The 17,940-nt window shown below is 44.4% G+C and overlaps 1 protein-coding gene across 2 annotated transcripts in view; it reads left to right on the top strand.

The window, feature by feature from the left end:
• Positions 1-17,940, top strand: part of PLXNB1 (plexin B1) — a 174,640-nt gene that overhangs the window by 23,767 nt on the left and 132,933 nt on the right. The window contains exon 2 of one of the 2 annotated variants that reach the window (XM_087954506.1): positions 8,300-8,349. In XM_087954506.1, coding sequence (XP_087810632.1) covers positions 8,327-8,349 — 23 coding nt within the window. In that variant the 5' untranslated portion in view covers positions 8,300-8,326. Of the gene's footprint in view, positions 1-8,299; positions 8,350-12,280; positions 12,383-17,940 lie in introns of those variants that run through there. The other variant, XM_087954507.1, reaches the window with a different exon arrangement.

Below are 17,940 nucleotides of genomic sequence, written 5' to 3'. Positions count from 1 at the left end.
AAGTTGAGGATTACCGGTTAAGAACTCTGGTATAACTATGGTGAGAATCAATCTTGGGACTAGATCAAGAACACAAGATAAAGATTTGTGCAGACCTACGTACTACAATAATGATGATTTTGTTCATGTTACGGTGCCGGTCCTTTAGCTGTGTCTTTATTGGATGTTTGTTTTGCAGCATTTGTTAATGAAGGTAAATTTTGCATATCCTGAACTCACAAGATCAAAGTAAAGGGCAATTGAACATAATCCAACTCTCCTGAAAACTAAATTAAGCTCTGCAATAATACAAACGGAACGATGACGTGCGTTGCGAGTTGAAGCGAGGGCTTTGTTATGAGAAAACCAGTAGTTGCAAAAAAAAAGTTTCCATATTACCTTCCCGAGCAGTATTCACGTCACAGCTCTCTCAGAAGCTGTTCTAAAGAAAAGAGAGCAGTGATGAAAGTGGTGAAGGGAGTTAGTTATTTTGCTTCTCTTTTTATAGGCTCTGAACCACAAGTTCTGCCCGCACCCAAGTCAGACACAGGCAAATCAGTGTACGGGTGATCCTTCACTTATGACGGTGGTATTCTACTGGTTTGGCCCGGTTCTGCCGAGTCGGTAGCAGCGATGAGCAGCGACGACCGAACCTGTTCTCTCCGCCGCTCTGCTTTTGGGCCCATCCACCTGCCCGGGTTCCCATAATCCCCTTTATCCTCTGAATTTGAGGCGCAGCTGCTTTGCGCGGCACAGAAGAGCGCCGCATGGCAGCTGTTGAAGCAGCCGGGATCGTGCAGGCTTGCAGGAGGCGAGTTAGAACAAAATACGTGTGAGGTACGCACGCACACGCAAAGTGTGTGCGCGCATGCAAAGCGCGCGCCCACCAACCCACACCCACCGAACCAGTGGTAAAAACATTTGAAACCCACCACTGACTTATGATCACAATTGAACCCTGAATTTCTGTTGCTAAGTGAAACATTCGTTATGTGAGTTTTGCCCCATTTTACAACCTTTCTTGCCACCGTTGTTAAGCAAATCTCTACAGTTGTTAAGATAGCAACATGGTTGTAAAGTAACTCTGGCTCCCCCATTGACTTTACTTGTCAGAAGTTCGCAAAAGAGCATCAATGACCCCGGGACCATCATAAATGTGACTCAGTTGCCAAGTGTCTGAATTTTGATCACATGACCCTGTGGATGCTGCAATAATTGAAAATGTGAGAAATGCTCAATCATAAGTCACTTTGTTCGGTGCTGTTGTAACTTTGAGCAGTCACTAAATGAACTGTTGTTAGTCAAGGACTACCTGTACATTCTAGGCTGTCTTCTCAGTTCATTCCAGATCACTTACTAGCTTGGCTGGTGCTCTGCAGGATACTAATATTTCTAATACTACTAATATTTCAGAAGCACTGAAATGCTTCCATAGTGAAAGGATTTGCCGGTAACATCACAGTTGCCTGGGGGATGCCCAGTTCGGGGCTCCTTTTGCATCCCCGTGAAGTTCTCCGCCGAAGTGGTACCCATTTATCTACTTCTGGTTGCCTGCTTTCGAACCGCCGAGTTCAGCGGGAGCTGGAGTGTGTGACAGGAGCTCACCCCACTCCGCGGTAGCAGCAGGTCTCGAACGTTTGGCTGCCAATTGTCAACCCAGGGTTCTAACCATATGAGCCACCGCACTCCTGCCCTGTAGGATGTGAAAATGCGTCACAAATCAATGCTGTCAGAACCCTTTGTAGCCTACCATGGTTTGGAAGGTCTGATCTTCCCAACACGGGTGTCTCCAGATGCAAGGATCTCACCCACTGGTGGTATTCTGCCGGTTCAGCCGGGTTCGCCCAAACCGGTAGCTCCGAGGATCATCTGTGAGTGAACCAGTTTGCTCCGACGATCAGCTGCTTGGGCCCTCCCACCCACCACAGCTCTATACATAACTTTATTTCCTGGTTTTGAAGCTCAGCTGCTCCGCGTGGCACAGCGGATTGCTGCATGTCAGCTGTTGAAGACACAGGGAGAGTGCAGGATTGCAGGAGAAGGTCAGTATCAAGCCTTCTGTGCGCACGCGAAGCACACGTTCGGTGCACGCACATGCCAAGACGCGTGCGCACGCAAAGCGCGCCCACCAAGCCACACCCACAGAACCGGTGGTAAAAAAAAAACGTTGAATCCCACCACTGATTTTCAGCAGTGGTCATGGTGGGCAAGGAACCTGGAATGTTCCTACACATTCCTACCCATCTGGAACATTCCTACACTTCTGGAATGCGTCCAGGTTGAAAGAGGCTCGGAAAGCGCTCTAGGGCAGTGATCCCCAACCTTTTTGATGCCGCGGCCCGGTACCGGCATCAACTGGCGCCGCCATCTTTTGACGAAAAGATGCGTGACTCACGGAGCCTTTTCGCAAAAGCGCGCTTCGGTGAGCTTTTTCGGGTAGAAATGGCTTTCTACCCGGAAAAACTCACGAGCGCTAGCCCGCCATCTTTTTGATGAAAAAGTGCTTCCGGTGAGCTTTCTACCCGAAAAGCTCACCGGAAGCACTTTTTACCAAAAAGATGGCGGCACCCAGCAACCAGCGGCCCGGTAAGACTTGTTCCACGGACCGGTATCGGTCCGCGGACTGGCGGTTTGGGACCCCTGCTCTAGGGTATATAGGCTGTTATAAACATTCCTCCTGGAGGTGGAAGGTTTGGTATCCACAGGTTCATCATTCCACAGAAGGAGACCTGACGGAAAGTATGAGCTTTGATGGTTTGACAGCCTATCCCAAATAAGAAGGGAAGAACTGCACCCATCCACCACTCACCCAGCTGTTTCCTCCTGGAGGCAGTTTGACCGAATCTCATTTTCCATTGGGGAAATTGGCTGAGGCGATGTGGGTGAGTGTTGGCCTGTCCTGGAGAAGAGTCCTCTGAAAGAAGTTCTTGAGAGGCCCAGGCAAGAATGGTTGAGTGGGCTAAACTGGAAATGGTTCCTGGCTGCCACAGCTTTCTGTGAGATTAGCTGCTGGGGCAGAGACGTTACTCACCAACTAGGAATGCAGCTCTCTTTTTCCTTAACGAGAACAAAACATTCTTATTCCTGCTAGTTAAAAGGCTAGGACTTGGCTGTCACCATGCCAACAGATTCTCCTCCCCTGGGAGTGCCAGAGCAGCGGATCCTTTTCTGCCTTCCTTTTTTAGGGAAAGGTGAAACAGACGAGCTCATACTTGACTTTGAGTTTGGGGGTGGGGGAAAGCATCCCCTGGTTTGTTTTGTTGGCTTTCTGCAGCTTATTCCACTCTGTATATAAAAGTCATATGTGCTTTAGCTAAGGACCATGGTGGAATTTGGTGCAAGCTAGGTGTGAGGTCTCTTTGGGACCGTTTAACCTTGGGCCAGCACTGTTTTGCTGGATCAGAAGGACATGAGAAGAGCTCTGAGGGATCAGACTAAAGGTCCCTCCAGTCCAGCTGCTTGTCTTCCCACACTGATCCACCAGATGTTTTTGGGAAGCTTGAAACAAGACCTTAAAAGAGGCTGGTTTTGCCTTTGGTCTGTCAAAACTGCTAAGTCAACACTGAGCATGCTGTCTGGAGATGGATGGAGTGGGAGAAAAGGAGATGGATGTGGTCGAAGGAATAGAAAACTTGATCACTTTTATGTGGGGTTCAACTCTCAATTGCTGGCTGGGGAATTCTGGGAGTTGAAGTCCCCATATCTTAAAGTGCCCATGTTTAAAATATACTGTACTCCTGAAGAGGTCTTGGCCAGCTGGCTACCTGCAGAAATCACTTTGCTAAGGTGTTAGATCAGGGGTCCCCAAACTTGGCAACTTTAAGACTTGTGGACTTCAACTCCCATAGCTGACTGGAGAATTCTGGGAGTTGAAGTCCACAAGTCTTAAAGTTGCCAAGTTTGGGGACCTCTGTGTTAGATTCTCTGAGCTAGCAACCATTGCAATATCACGTGGCGGTAAATTGTGCAAACTAATTATATGCTGATTTTTAAACTATTCATGATTTTGGTTTGGTTTCTCAACATGGTTTTGAATGTAAGCTGCACGTGGATCTGTATGTCTGAGTTTATTATTTTGTTAAGTCGTAATATGTTTCCTTGGGTTTGGCTCAGCCTGTAACTCTAACCATTGTGGTTTGTAGGCTGAGATTTACAGCTTAGTGTGATGGATCAATCTGGACAATTATAGCTTACACCTTGGTAAAACAAATCATAGTGCAGTTTCTTATGTTAAAGTCTGTGCCATTGTTGGTTTAAATAATTCATTTCTTCAGTTTCAATCATTTTTTTTTTGTTCCCTGCCTTCCTGAATATTTTATGTATCAACCCACTGTTCATAATTTTATAAAGCATTCTGTCTCCGTAGATGAAGCTCTATCTAGGGCACCATTTCATTGACAATAGAAGCAAGTACATCCCTGCGAAGCTTACAAGCCATTTCCTTACTAATGATTTATAATATATTATGACACATTCAACTAATTTCTGAACTTCAAAAACCCAAACTAAACTACCATTATATGGCAGCCAAGAGATAAAATATTTGCTGCCATCTGGTACACAGGTAGTCCTCAACTTACAACCATAATACTATGCCCATTAATACTATACCTAGTGCTTTGTGTCATACTTTTGGGCACCATAATGATAGTTGGATTAAGTTAACAAAATATTATCAGTTGCTAATAATGAAATAACAAAAGGCAAGGTGTGATCTGATGTTTAACCACAATATCTTCCTTTTGAATTTGAAGAGTCCATATCCTTGATTGTGGCTGCCAAATAATCATGGCTTTAAAAAAAAAGTAATATTCTGTCTGTTGCAATTGGCTCCACCCCTTTTTTAGATAGAAATAGAAAGAATATAAATATACATATAAATAACAAGAAAAAAAATCAAGGAAACAGTCGGTCCACTAAAGAGAGAAGATGGCAAGGAAGTAACAGGCAACAGAGAGAAAGCAGAACTGCTTAACTCATTCTTTGCATCCGTCTTCACGCAAAAACATAACTGTAAAAGATAGACCAGAAATAAAAGTTAAAATAAGCAAAAAAAATAGTAAGAGAACACCTGTCTGATCTTGATGAAAACAAATAACCGGGGCCTGATGGATTACATCCCAGAGTTTTAAAGGAGCTGGCAGAGGTCATCTCAGAACCACTGCACCATATCTTTCAAAAATCCTGGAGCACTGGGGAACTACCAGAGGACTGGAAAAGAGCTGATGTTGTTCCCATCTTCAAAAAAGGGAAAGAAAAAAACAGACCCAGGAAACTATAGACCAATCAGCCTAACATCAATACCCGGGAAGATACTGGAAAAGTTAATAAAAAAACAGATCTGTCAACATCTAGAAACAAGTAAAGTAATAACTAGCAGTCAGCACAGGTTTGTTAAGAACAGATCATGCCAAACCAATCTTATTTCATTCTTCTGACTAAATTAGTAGACCAGCAAAATACTATGGACATAATATATTTAGATTTCAGCAAGACATTTGACAAAGTAGACCATAACCTACTTCTTAGTAAGCTAGAAAAAAGTGGAATAGATAGCACCACCACTAGATAGACTCGCAACTGGCTGGCAAACTGTACTCAACGAGTAGTCCTTAATGGGTCTAAGTCTACATGGAAGGAGGTAAGCAGTGGGGTGCCACAAGGTTCCGTCTTAGGCCCAGTACTCTTCAATATCTTCATTACGACTTAGATGAGGGAATAGAAGGGGAATTTACGAAATTTGCAGATGTTACTAAGCTGGCAGGAATAGCTAACACCCAAGAAGATAGACTCAAGATCCAGATGGACCTTGACAGACTAGAACACTAGGCCATATCTAACAAAATGAAATTCAATGTAGAGAAAAGTAAAGTCCTACACTTAGGCAAGAAAAACCAAAAGTACACATATAGACTGGGTGAACCCAGGCTCAATAGCAGTAACTATGAGAGGGATCTTGGAGTCTTAGTGGACAACCAGCTAAATAGGAGCCAGCAGTGTGCAGCAGCAGCCCAAAAAGCTAATGCAATCCTAAGTTGCATTAACAGAGGGATACAATCAAGGGAAGTACTAATACCACTCTATAAAACCTTAGTAAGACCACACCTAGAGTACTGCATCCAGTTTTGGTCACCACATTATAAAAAAGATGTTGAGACTCTAGAAAAAGTTCAGAGAAGAGCAACCAGGATGATTAGGGGACTGGAGGCTAAAACATACAACGAATGGTTGCAAGAACTGGGCATGGCTAGTGAACTAGTCTAATGAAGAGAGGAACCAGGGGAGACATGATAGCAGTCTTTCAATATTTGAGGGGCTGCTACAGGGAGGAAGGGGTCAAGCTATTTTCTAAAGCGCCTGTAGGCCAGACAAGGAATAATGGATGAAAACTGAAAAAGGAGAGATTCAACCTGGAAATAAGGAGAAACAATCAACCAACGCAACAGCTTTCCCTTGGAAGTTGTGGGAGCACCATCACTTGAGACTTTCAAGAAGAGATTGGACTCCCATCTGTCAGAAATGGTGTAGGGTCTCACGCTTGGGTGGGGGGTTGGACTGGATGACCTACAAGGTCCCTTCCAACTCTGATTATCTGTTATCTGAATAGGAATAGAATAGAATAAAATAGAATAGAATAATAATAGAGTTGAATGGGACCTTAGAGGTCTTCTAGGTCAACCCCCTGTCTAGGCAGGAAACCTACACCACTTCAGACAAATGGTTATCCATCCTCTTCTTAAAAACTTCCGGTGTTGGAGCATCCACAACTTCTGAGGCAAGTTGTTCCACTGATTCATTGTTCTAACTGTCAGGAAATTTGTGCTTAGATTAGGTTCAAGATTGCTTCTCTCCTTGATTAGTTTCCATCTATTGCTTATTGTCCTGCTCAATACAGTACAAGGCAGTAAGGGAAAATTTCTAATTAGGACTACAGAAAAAACAATTGCTACCAACCTGCCTTCAATCGAGGACCTGTATACTGCATGAGTCAAAAAGAGGGCTGTGAAAATATTTACAGACCCCTCACATCCTGGACATAAACTGTTTCAATTCTTTCCCTCAAAACGACGCTATAGAGTACTGCGCACCAGAATCACTAGACACAAGGACAGTTTTTCCCCAAACGCCATCACTCTGCTAAACAAATAATTCCCTCTACACCAGTGATCCCCAACCTTTTCGACGCCGTGGCCCGGTTCCGGCATCAGCTGGGCGCCGCGGCCCGGTACCGGCGTCAACTGGGCGCCGCCATCTTTTTTTGACGAAAAAGATGAGGCGCTAGCGCCCGGTGAGCTTTTTCGGTAGAAATGGCTTTCTACCCGGAAAAGCTCACGAGCGCTGGCGCCGCCATCTTTTTGATGAAAAAGTGCTTCCGGTGAGCTTTCTACCCGGAAAAGCTTACCGGAAGCACTTTTTACCAAAAAGATGGCGGCGCCCAGCAACCAGCGGCCCGGTAAGGCTTGTTCCGCGGCCCGGTACCGGTCCGCGGCCCGGCGGTTGGGGACCCCTGCTCTACACTGTCCAACCATTTACAAAGTCTGCATTACTATTAATCTTCTCATCACTCCTTATCACCCATCCCCTCCCACTTGTGACTATATGACTGTAACTTTGTCGTTTGTATCCTTATGATTTATATTGACTGTTTCCTAGTATGATTTGATTGCTTATTCTACCCTATGACTATTATCAAGTGTTGTACCTGATGATTCTTGACTCTTGATGAATGTACCTTTTCTTTTATGTACACTGAGAGCATTTGCGCTAAAGACAAATTCCTTGTGTGTCCAATCACACTTGGCCAATAAAGAATTCTATTCTATTCTCTGTTCTGTGCTTGCTTTTAATGAGAAGAGGAGAATATTCCACACTTCAAGTGGGCCTCAGAGGCTGCCCAGCAAGATCTACTCTGAAACCAGTTCTCCCTGTGCTCTCAAGAAGCATTTTTGAGACGAAGCTGTGTATTAAGGTGGAGGCCTTTTTGGTCTCTCATTCATTTTCCCCTTCTTTTTTTCCTCTCAGCTTTATTCTAAAAAATGTCATTGGCCGAGTTTACATTTTAAGCTAAAATGCGAACTAGTGTGTTGCAAGCTAATATGAGTTTGTGGCTTTGTGTACAAACCTAGGCCAACAAAGGGAATAAGCCAAGGTTTGGTTGAACATGGCTTAATGTCTTGTGTGAACACGATCATTGTGTTGTGACTGAGCGGTCGTTGTCCTTAGTGAGGACCTGCCTTTTCTGCTGAGTCAATAGGCAAGTGCTGATGCTAGAGAAACAGGATCTTCCCTTTACACTCTTCCTATTATTGTGTTTTTACAGGTTGAATTGTATTGACTCAGAAGAGAAATGAAGTCCAGGCAGTCCCAATGGTAAGTACAATTGTGGGAAGATTCAGCATGGCATTGCTATTCAGAAGCAAAGGAGGCTAGATTAGGGATATGAATAATCAGGGATGGGGCGGGGGGGGGGAGGAAGCAGGTCTGTCTGAATGATATTCAGTATGGAATCCTTGTTTCCACTCAGTCATTAGTCCTGATGTTTCCTCTAGATCAGCTGTGTCAAACTCAGTTTCATTGAGGGCCATGTCAGGGTTGTGTTTGACTTCAGGGGGCCTGCGTGGGCGTGGCTTCTGTGGGTGTGGCCAGCTTGACGCCACACGTTGGGAGCATCTGTAGTGGTCTGAGCGCTCTGCCAGCAAAAATGGGCTTACGATCTCCATTTTCAGCTGTGACGGCCTCTGCTAGCAAAAAGGAGCTCGACGGGGACCGCATGCAGCTCTCCGGAGCTCCATTTTCGCTGACAGAGGCACCGCAGGCCGATCCTTCGCTGTTTGCAGGCCAGATCTAAGCACCCTGTGTGCCGGATTTCCCTGCTCTACATGCTATGCACAGACAGTTCTCAACTTATGACCGTAATTAAGCCCAGAATTAAAGTCCTGCCAGCCATTAAACTGGTCATCATGCGACTGACCCGATTTACAATTTTCTTTGCCGCAGCCATTAAGTAAATCTGTGTTCATTAAGCGAACCTATTGTCTGCAGTGGTCTTCTTTAGCAGAAACTGGAAGTAAACGCCAGTTTCCAGCAAGAAACATTAGGGTGCTGCAATGGCCATAAACGGGTCAGAACCTGCTGAATAGCACCTCTGGCGCATGTGTATGGGTGTGTGGATTCATCCACTTGGGTTCCCTCTAGTGGAGCGCCTGAATTCTTCTTCAACAATCCCAAGTTGCGTCTTCTTGGGCAGGGGTGTCAAACTCGGTTTCATTGAGGGCCGCATCAGGGTTGTGTTTTGACCTTGGGGGGCCGGGGTGGGTGTGGCCGGGATGGGCGTGGCCAGCTCAATGTCACTCGTGTCAAGGGCACCTGTGGTGGCCTGAGCGCTCTGCCCATGAAAAGGGGCTCCTGCAACGGCCCCCTGCAACCCTCTGCCAGCGAATATGGAGCTTGGGAGGGCTGCATGCGCTCCCCCCTGAGCTCCGTTTTCGCTGGCAGAGGCACCGCGGGCCAGTCCTTCGCTGTTTCCAGGGTGGCCCAGATCTAAGCACCCCGTGGGCCAGATCCAGCCCACATTCCTGTTCTTGGGTATATTTGTTTGATATAATAGAATAACAGATTTGGAAGGGCCCTCGGGGGTCTTCCAGTCTAACCCCCTGCTCAAGCAGGAAACTCTGTCACAGGGATGGCTAACCTTTCCGTCCTCGTGTGCCAAAAGTGCCAACCGACCCATAAGGCAATGCACACAGGGCCCCCCACGTCCTCTGCACATGCGCGCATGATCCCCCCCATGCGCACGCCACGTGTCTCTGCATGTGCATGTAATACACATTTCTGCGCATGAGTCTCCCGCACGCCCTCCACTCCTGCACATGCGCGACAGCTACCCGACGATCAGTTGGCGGGCATGCGGCAGTCGTGCATGTGCAATGGACCTGCTCCGGGGTGACGTCTCGCATGTCGGTGAACATGGCTCTGCGTGCCACTTCCGGCATGCGTGCCATAGGTCACTTCCAATCCAATCCAATCTCTTCTTTAAAACCTCCAGTGTTGGAGCGCCCACAATTTCTGGAGGTAAGCCATTCCACGTCGGTTCATCGTTGTCCCTGTCAGGAAATTTCTCCTTCGTTCTTAGGTTGTTTCTCTCCTGGATTAGTTTCTGCCCAGACTTTTATTCCGGAGAAAGAAAGCGGAAAACCGCACGGTTTCAACTTTCTTCCTCGTCTTGTAGCTTAGCAAAATGGCCAGGATGTGTAAGAAGTTATTTTTCCTCTTACAATGAGATGACTGAAAGAAGGCACGAGTCTTTTTATTTTAATTAATTATAGCAAGGCAAGGAACTAACTGAGAGTTGAAGACAATGGGGGGAAAGGAAAAGGAAAATGTCACGAATCCTGAAGATTCTATTCAGCAGCTGCTCCTCCGGGAATACACACAAACGTGCAATATAGGGAAAATAGTAGGATACAATAGCACAACTCAGTAATTGAATGCAAGTCAATAGAAGCCTCTTGATCTGCATCTACCTCCGTGACTCCCTGCAATTATTTTGTCCTGCTTCTCCAATCCTTCCCCAAGGAAACGTTTTCTTCTTGAATCCAGGGTGGGAAGACATGGTTTCTCCTCCCAGGATGGAGGGGGAGATAAAGGTTTGAGACACAATGGAGTTTGCTCACCTTCCTTTTAAAAGCCCATCAGACGTTTTCACGCTCTTAAACAGTTCTTCAGAGTTTGGTTTTCCCCAGCTCCTTCAGCTTCTGCCTGTTCTAATTTGGCAAATCCCAGATTGAGCTTCCCTATCCAGAAATCCTTTCAGGATGGGGATTTCTCACGAAACTAGCGGGTGCCATTTCCCCCCCCTGTTCTTATTCCTTAGATAATTTGAATAGCAGTTCATTGTGTGATGTTATTTTAAGAGAAAAAGTCAGAAGGTAGCCAAGATACCTCTATCCCCCCACGCTGGGTATCTTTATCCTAAAAAATTGAAGAACTGTGAGATAGTTCAGAAAAACTAGAAAATAAAGTAGAAGTAACCCTTAATAATAGGGATTGATGTAACTGTCAATTTCAGGATAGTTTTTCTCTATTTTTCTGATCATAAGCTTGCTTCTCCACAAGTTTGCAAATGATAAAGGAGAATATTGGTAGCCCAAAGTTGAAATGAGGGGTCCTTGGTTCTCTCTCTCTCTCTCTCTCTCTCTCTCTCTGTCTCTGTCTCTGTCTCTCTCTCTCTCTCTCTCTCTTACAATAAAAAAGTAATAGTTGTCTTTTTAATCAAGGCCAGATTTTGGAGCCTTACAATTGGGATTCATACAAAATCACCTTTAAGTCAGCATACACACACACTAAACACATTTACCAAAGAAATATCTTCTCAGGCGTGTCCCAGCCATTTGTTTATGGCTGCCTGTGAATCAGTTCTCCTAAATTGTTCTGGATGTGATTGTAAACGGTGTCAAAAAGTTCCTCCCTCGATTTTGTCCCATCCAAATGAACAGCGTCAACCTTAAGGTTTTCTATTACTTTCTTACGTTTGATGTACATGGGCCAGACATGACCATCAAATAATCCAGGTGGATCTGGGATGGTGGAATTCCTTGAAATTCTCCTCCTCTTACATTCTTCGTAAGGAATAAAAAGGAAATACCGGATTTGGTTTGTTTTTATGCAGGTGTTTCATTAGCCAAATTATGTAACATAATCAATGCTACCATCTTACCTAGTTTGGATAATGAAACATCTGCAGAAAAACAACCAAGCTGAGAGAGCACCAAGGACTTCTCAAGTTTACTATTTTGGTAAAAAAAAAAAAAATCATGCACGTTTTTACGATTAAACCAATCATGGATGGGATATGGCCAGTGAAAAGAGAAAAAAAATGGAAACGGGTAATCACTGTCGATATCCAGTACAAGCCATGATGACATCAGGTCCACAATAATATCAAGACACAGGGAACATCATTGCTTCCTCCCTTGTTCTCCCAACCCTCTACCCCCACTTCAGAGACGACCATAGGTAACAGGAAGATGTTCTCATTTGCGTCTTCCCCCATACAGGTAGTTCTTCTAGTTCAACCCCCTGCTCTGGCAGGAAACCCCATACAAATTCAAACAAATGGTTGTCCAAACTCATCTTTAAAACTTCCAGTGTTGGAGCATTCACAAATTCTGGAGGCAACTCGTTCCACTGATCAATTGTTCTGTCAGGAAGTTTCTTCTTCGTTTCCAAGTTGTTTCTCTCACATTCTAGTTACCTCTAGGAAAATGTTAAATTCCCTTTCCCTTTTCCCCCCCAAGGTTGCCTCAACTACAGGTGTTCCACAGATTTCTGCCTTTCACTCTGAGAGGTTTACCAGTGGTCGTTCCACCCTTGTCCGTGCATAGATCTCACCTATAGCAGGCAGGTACTAGTTTTTGTTTTTTTTGTTTTGCATGGAAGATGCTGCAAAAGTGAAAATTATTTGGTGTCATTGCTGGGACTTTTCGGGTGGGTGAATGTCACGTTATTGGTGATGAGGCGGTCCAATTCACCTCATGATCTACAAATGAATTAATTCAGTATTCGGATCATAGTGTGGTATAGAATCTTAGGGCTGGAAAGGACCTTAGTCCAACCTCCCTGCACTTGGCAGGTATTGTCGATTCAGCTAGTCCAGGGGTGTCAAACCCACGGTGTCACGTGACGTATCGTGATTCCCCCCTTCGCTAAACTGGGTGTGGCCGTGGCTAGCGCGTGACGCAAATGGCCCGTGGGCCACGAGTTTTAGAGCCCTGAGCTATTCCCTTACTGTGCCACTATGGAAGCTGTGATGACCCGGGGTGTGGCACGAAAGCAACACAGATAATCAATGAGTCCCTTTATTATCTCCAGCTTTGCCTCCAATGTCCAGGTTACCTTCTGGCTGGAAAAAAAAACTCTTCCAGGAATAGCCTTTGACTGAAGAAAATTCACTCTGAAACAGGATAAACACAAACTGTAACTTAAAATCCAAACAAGCCAAACTGAAGTAGTTAGTTTGGCAGGGCAGGAGCAAGAACTTCAGACTTGAAAGCACGGCAAAACTCACACAGTTAGGAAGATGCCAGGAACACAGGTAAGCCACAACGATACAAGGTAAAGTCATGTTTGCTCCCAACAGCCTGCCACACGGAGCTTGCCTTTTTTATAAACTGTGTTCCCAGCTGTGGCTAATGAAGGGAATCAGGGCCCTTTCCTCCCCCGTAAGCCACGCAACCCACGTTGCTCCCTTCTCCATTCCTCCCTGCGTGCCCTAGGATGAAGAGGGGGTGGGTATGGGTCTTCCTCTGAATTCCCTCTCCCTTGTTCTATTTCTCCCTTGCTCTGCCCAGCTGGACTTTGCCCTTCCCCAGTTTCTTCCACAGCCAATGAGTCACATTCCCACTCCCTGTCAGCTGTTCGGCTTCTCCTCAGATTCAGACTCAGACAGAGGCATGACAGAAGCTCTGTTTGAGACATATATTATAGGCTGGATCTTGTGGCTTCTTTCATGTTATTTATTTATTTATACAATTAATATGGCTGTCCAATTCCATTCATGAAGTAAAACCCTAGATACAACCCCCTTCCCCCCATGACAACAATCAAACAAACCAGCTGATGGGCTCTGTATCGCACTGGGGTTTTCAGGCTTGCCGGCCATAACATCAGGGCCTGTCAAAAGAGTGTTAAGTGGGGGCCAATCTTATCTCTGTGGGGATGAGGTGCCACGTGAAGGGAGGGAGTCACCACAGAGTAGGCCCTTCTTCTTGGTCCCACCAGATGGACCTTCTTAAGAGAGAAGACTCATAATATTCCCTGCCTCCCCACTCTGGTGAGTTGGATATAAGTAACTGGGAAAAGAAAGTCCTTCAAATAACAAAGGGGAACGCTGAAATGTCGGGGCGATGGCAACATTAACTGCCATCATTTATTTATTTATTAAATTTACATGCCGCCCATCTCACTGACGAAGCGATTCCAGGAGATTTACAAAATGATAAAAAGATAAATATAAAAACACTTAAAATCAATGAGACTTAAATAGAGACTAAAAACCAAGGGGATGGATGACCCAGGTCCGAGGGTCTCCCTTCTCCTCTTTCTCTTCCTCCTCCTCTTCATCTTCATTTGCTGCTGCAGGAAGACTTGGTGCCAGGTGTACAAATAAGTTTTCTTCAAATGTGGTAATTTTAAGACGTGTGGACCGGCTCCCAGAAGTCCCCAGTCCGCATGCCCGTAAATATAATACATTTTTACATATTTTAATTGTAACAATTTGCTCTATAAAATAATTAGGTTTAATTTGTAAAATAAAATGGTTAAAAAAAAAAAACAATATTAGTAAATTATCTGGCAGCCCAGACTTTTGCTCTTCTAGAAAGGAAAACAGAAAGGGGAATTTTTAAAACTATATCTGTTTAAAAAGCAGGAAACCCTGTCTGCCACTGCATTTCAACATCTTGAATCCAGGATAGACAATTGGTCTAAAGCAAACAGTAGATTTATATTACAGTCACACACAGACATGGAAGCAACTGTTGATTAGGAACCTCTTCCTACTTCCGCAAAGAGACGGGTAGGAAGGTGGGCAGGATGCATCTGCATTTAATCGTTATAATGGCCAAGCTAGCACAGGCCGCAGCCTTTGCTGAAAAAAAGGTTATTTCTGCCTTGGTTCTTTATAAAGTAACTTGGCCAAGGGGAAAACTAGATACTTCTTTTCTGGTGAAGTGTAATGGTTAAGATCCAAGTTCTAGTCCACTTTCAGAATTTTTCTGAGAGATTTTGGGCCAGCTTCCTTCTTTCTGCCAAACCTACCTGTTGACTTGAATTTATGAAGGAAACGTGGAACCGGTATATATCCCTTCCCAAGTTTAATTAGCTGCCGTGCCCAAATCTTGTCCAGGTGTACCTGAATAGCCAATGGCTTACTAGACACACCTGGTGTAATAAATTCCTGAAGGCATAGCTCATGGGATGCCAGGCAGGACTAGTGGAAGTAAGGGGTGTGGGATGTGATTTACAGGACTGTGCTTACCAGATCCAGCATTAAGGAGCTGTGACTAAGTTGGTCCCTGTCTGGTTTAATTAGCAATTAGGGGCCTGGTTAGGCATGTTGTGTGATCTCAAACAGATTTCATTTAAGTTGCATTGTTTGCAATGGCTGCATGGAAGATATAAAAGCACATCCTGACACATAGTGCTGTTAATATTAAAGGACATATATACTGACTGAACTGGTAGGATTGCTGCAGAGTTACTGTCATGCCCCTGTCAGAGACTGACTCGGAGGAGGAAGCCAGTGGAGGAAGCCGGACAGCTGACAGGGAATGGGAGTGTGGCTCTGTTGGCTGTGGAGGAGGCTGGGGAAGGGCAAAGTCTGGCTGGGCAGAGCAGGGGAGAAATAGAACAAGGGAGAGGGAGTTCAGAGGAAGAACCAGGCCCACCTTCATCCTAGGGAATGCATGGAGGAATGGAGAAGAGAACAACGTGGGTTGCATGGCTTATGGGGGAGGAAAGGGCCCTGATTCCCTTCATTGGCCACGGCTGGGAACACAGTTTATAAAAAGGCAAGCTGCATGTGGCAGGCTGTTGGGAGCAAACGTGACTTTATCTTGTATCGTCGTGGCTTATCTGTGTTCCTGGCATCTTCCCAACCATGTGAGTTTTGCTGTGCCTTCAAATCTGAAATTCTTGCTCTTGCCAAACTAATTACTTCAGTTTGCTTGTTTGAACTTTAAGTTACAGTTTGTGTTGCTTATGTTTTGGACATAATTTTCTTCAGTCAAAGGCTGTTCCTGGGAGAGTTTTTCTCCAGCCAGAAGATAACCTGGACATTGGGGGTAATGGACATTGGGGGTAATGGACATTGGAGATAATAAAGAGGCTCTTATTGATTATCTGTGTTGCTTTGGTGCCACGCCCTGGGTCATCACATTTACATGTATTTTATTAAAGCTTATGGTTGCAAATAAATGTTTAAATACAATCAGATTTCATTTTGGATCCTTTTAACTTGGATGTTGTACAAGTAGTTTTTGACTTAACAACTGAAGTTACAATGGCGCTGAAAAAAAAGTGACTTATGACAAGTTTTCACACACTTATGACCTTTGCTGCAGCCTCATGATCACGTGACCTAAATTCAGGAGCGTGGCAAGTGGCACATATTTGTGACTGTTGTACTGTTCTGGGTTCATGCTCACCAATAATAATTTTCCCAACCAGATTCTGACACTCAAATCTGGGGAAAGCCAGATTTGCTTAATGACAGCATGATTCACTTCACAGCTGCAGTAATTTGCTTAACAACTTGGAAAAAAGGACTGTAAACGGGGGCAAAACTCACTTAACAACTGACTTGCTTATCAATGGAAATGTTTTGCCTCAGTTGTGTTTGTGAGTCGAAGACTACTCCATGTATTCAGCAATAATAACCTGATGTACAGCATCGGGGTGAAAGGGATCCAAAATGGGAGTCATTTTTTAAAAAATTTCGTTGCTATAGTGAGCCTGAGGGTTGGAATAAATCATGATACATGTGGTCTAAAAAGGCTGCTGTATGCTTTTGTACTATCTAAGACTCCTCTCTGTTTGTATTGTGCAAACATGACCAAAGCAGGAGAGAGCCGCTAGAACGGAAAGCTGAGTTTAGAAAGCAAGAGGTCAAGAAAACGTGATCAAAAGCGTCTGAATGGGTGTCTATATTAAGTAGAAATTAGAATTTCAGGATTGTTTAGTCTGCAGCACACAAGAGGTAGAACCACGTTGTTTGTTTTCATAGCAGAAAGTTATTCATAGGACAGCTTGTTTCTTTCACTTCTAAGAGGGGGGAAAAGCATCTGGACAGCAGGAGGAAGAGGAAGATTTATTTTTTAAGCATCTAATTGGGAAGTAAAGGGTAAGCAGCCTATTTTAATACCTGTCAGCCGCTGCCAGATCATTCTCACAATGAAATGTGTTTGTTTCCTCGTGAAAAAGATTTCCTGTTAAATAATAGCCAATGGGTTTTGCCAAGCCGGAGCTCTTCACGTGTACTTGACTTCATCCTATTAGCCATGCTGAACATCTGGAGGATCTCTGAATCACAGTTTTGCATTCACACTTTCGTGCTAAGGCATAGTGAGCTGTGCTTAAGTTTTCTTTTTGCTTTACGGACCTATTTGGGTTTGTCTTCCAGTTAGGAATTCTTAAGGGCCTGAACTTGACCCTCAGAATGCCTCCAAAAGTTGCTATTTGCATGTGATAGATGGGAAATTACAGGTGTAGTCCTCAACTTACCACCATTTGCATAGATAGATAGATAGATAGATAGATAGATAGATAGATAGATAGATAGATAGATAGATAGATAGATAGATAGATAGATATAGAAAGAAAGAAAGAAAGAAAGAAAGAAAGAAAGAAAGAAAGAAAGAAAGAAAGAAAGAAAGAAAGAAAGAAAGAAAGAAAGAAAGAATTCTTTATTGGCCAAGTGTGATTGGACACACAAGGAATTTGTCTTGGTGCAAATGAAAAGAAAAGATGCAATCATGAAGAGTCAAGAGTCATTAGGTACAACACTTAATAATAGTCATAGGGTACAATAAGCAATCAAATCATACTAGGAAACAGTCAATATACATTGAAAGTGTTGAGGGAATTATTTGTTTAGCAGAGTGATGGCGTTTGGGGAAAAAACTGTCCTTGTGTCTAGTGGTTCTGGTGTGCAGTGCTCTATAGCGTCGTTTTGATGCTATAGAGTCGTTCTATAGTCGTTCTATAGCGTAGTGACCGTTTGAAGTTACAATGGCACTGAAAAAAAGTGACTTGTGATGGTTTTTCACACATGATTGTTGTAGCATCCTCATAGTCAGGTGTGCGATTCAACTGGTGTAATAACCGGTCCAGAGAGTGTGCGCTTTGTGCGCACGCAGAGCGTTTGCTACTGAACCTCCTCCAGCCATCCCTGTGTGTTAAACA

The sequence above is a fragment of the Notechis scutatus genome, chromosome 2 (genome assembly GCF_049901735.1).
Source record: "Notechis scutatus isolate UNSWTSFEM ecotype Mainland chromosome 2, rNotScu1.2, whole genome shotgun sequence".
NCBI lineage: Eukaryota > Metazoa > Chordata > Lepidosauria > Squamata > Elapidae > Notechis > Notechis scutatus.
This window is presented reverse-complemented; position numbering and strand designations above follow the sequence as displayed.